Raw genomic sequence first — 1,429 nt, forward strand, 5'->3', positions numbered from 1 at the left:
GCTTTACACATCCAGTTATCCACCCATTCACACACTGGTGATGCTGGTAATGCTGTCCTCTTATTTGGCAGTTAATATACATTTATATAATATTATATATATATTACATCTTTTATTGAGCTGTGTGATGTGAACTGTTGGCTTTTTCTTTATTTTATTTTTTGTTTTGATTTCTTTTTTGCTTCATCGGCTGGATAAGTTATTCTGTGGAGGGAGAGACTGAACGTCTCGAGCAACGAACATGTTTGTTCTCATCTGGTCGGCTCTGTTTGTCTCTGTAAAAGGCAGCATTGCTGACATAGGTTTGTATCTTGTCCTTTACTCTAATGCTGCTATATTTCTATTTGATTTTTTTATATATATTTGTATGTAACACTCTTTTTCTGAAATTTGTCCAGATAATAAGAATTTATTATTACCCACAGTTCATCATAAACTTGTGCCTTTGCTACCATCTGTTGGCTTGTGTGCCATTTTAATTTAATCTTTTGTTAAACATGTCCTGAGATATTGTTAATCAACATCCAGGAATATATTATTGCCTGGATATAATAGCCTATTAAATGTGAAAAAGTAGTTGTGTAGGCTACAGCACAAACAAGAAGATTGTGAAAACATAAAAGTTCCTGTGGTATCTTTAATTAGACATCATGTTTATTGTTATAAACTAAATATTCTTTATCACTATATTTATCTTTCCCTTTGCATTAACAGGTGCTTCAGCCTGGGGACGACAACACTGTGATAGAAAATACTGTGTTACTCTGAGTGAGCGAGAACTAACAGCAGAGGCTGGACTCTGTGTTGTGATCCCGTGTTCTTTCACTACTGCTGATGAGTTTACACCCGAACATATAGTTTGGTACAAATGTGAAGCATCTCAACACAGGTGCAGTGAAGCTGACATAATATTTCACAGCAACAAAAACACAGACAAAAAAGCTCAGGCTGCGTTTGAAGGACGAGTCTCACGTTTGGAGCCTGATGTGACTCAAAAAAACTGCAGCATCATCATTAATGATCTCAAAGAGTCTGATTCAGGATCATATCAGCCCAGAGTTACTGGTGAACTGAATGGAAAACAAGGTGGATTCACATTCATTCCAAGAGTAACTGTCTCTGTTAAAGGTGAAAAAAGCTATTTCAAGGACAATCATGTTGAAAAAGAAGATATTTGTTCATGTACAATAACATATTTCGTATTTTTAAGGCCTTAATGAAGTATTCATTATTTTGGGGAATTGTTGACCTCTATGGTAGCTGGTAGGAACTGCAGCACTTCCTGTTAAAACTTGTGATTGCCATTAACCATTTTCATTAAATATCTTATTTGAAAAAACAGATTGATTTACTAGATGAACTTCAGATAGTTGATGTGTTTCTATAAATGCAATTTATTTTTTTCCATTAGGTCTTAATCTGAAGCCCA

The 1,429-nt window shown here is 34.8% G+C and overlaps 1 protein-coding gene across 1 annotated transcript in view; it reads left to right on the forward strand.

Moving 5' to 3' along the window:
- Nucleotides 1-1,429, forward strand: part of LOC121812908 (sialic acid-binding Ig-like lectin 14) — a 5,082-nt gene continuing 3,653 nt past the window's right edge. The window contains exons 1-3 of the mRNA XM_042216113.1: nucleotides 1-302; nucleotides 715-1,128; nucleotides 1,412-1,424. Of these exons, the coding sequence (XP_042072047.1) occupies nucleotides 242-302; nucleotides 715-1,128; nucleotides 1,412-1,424 (488 nt within the window). The 5' untranslated portion in view covers nucleotides 1-241. The remainder of the gene's footprint in view (nucleotides 303-714; nucleotides 1,129-1,411; nucleotides 1,425-1,429) is intronic.

Source organism: Haplochromis burtoni, unplaced genomic scaffold (genome assembly GCF_018398535.1).
Source record: "Haplochromis burtoni strain Fernald_Lab_line unplaced genomic scaffold, NCSU_Asbu1 Contig_925, whole genome shotgun sequence".
NCBI classification, from domain to species: domain Eukaryota; kingdom Metazoa; phylum Chordata; class Actinopteri; order Cichliformes; family Cichlidae; genus Haplochromis; species Haplochromis burtoni.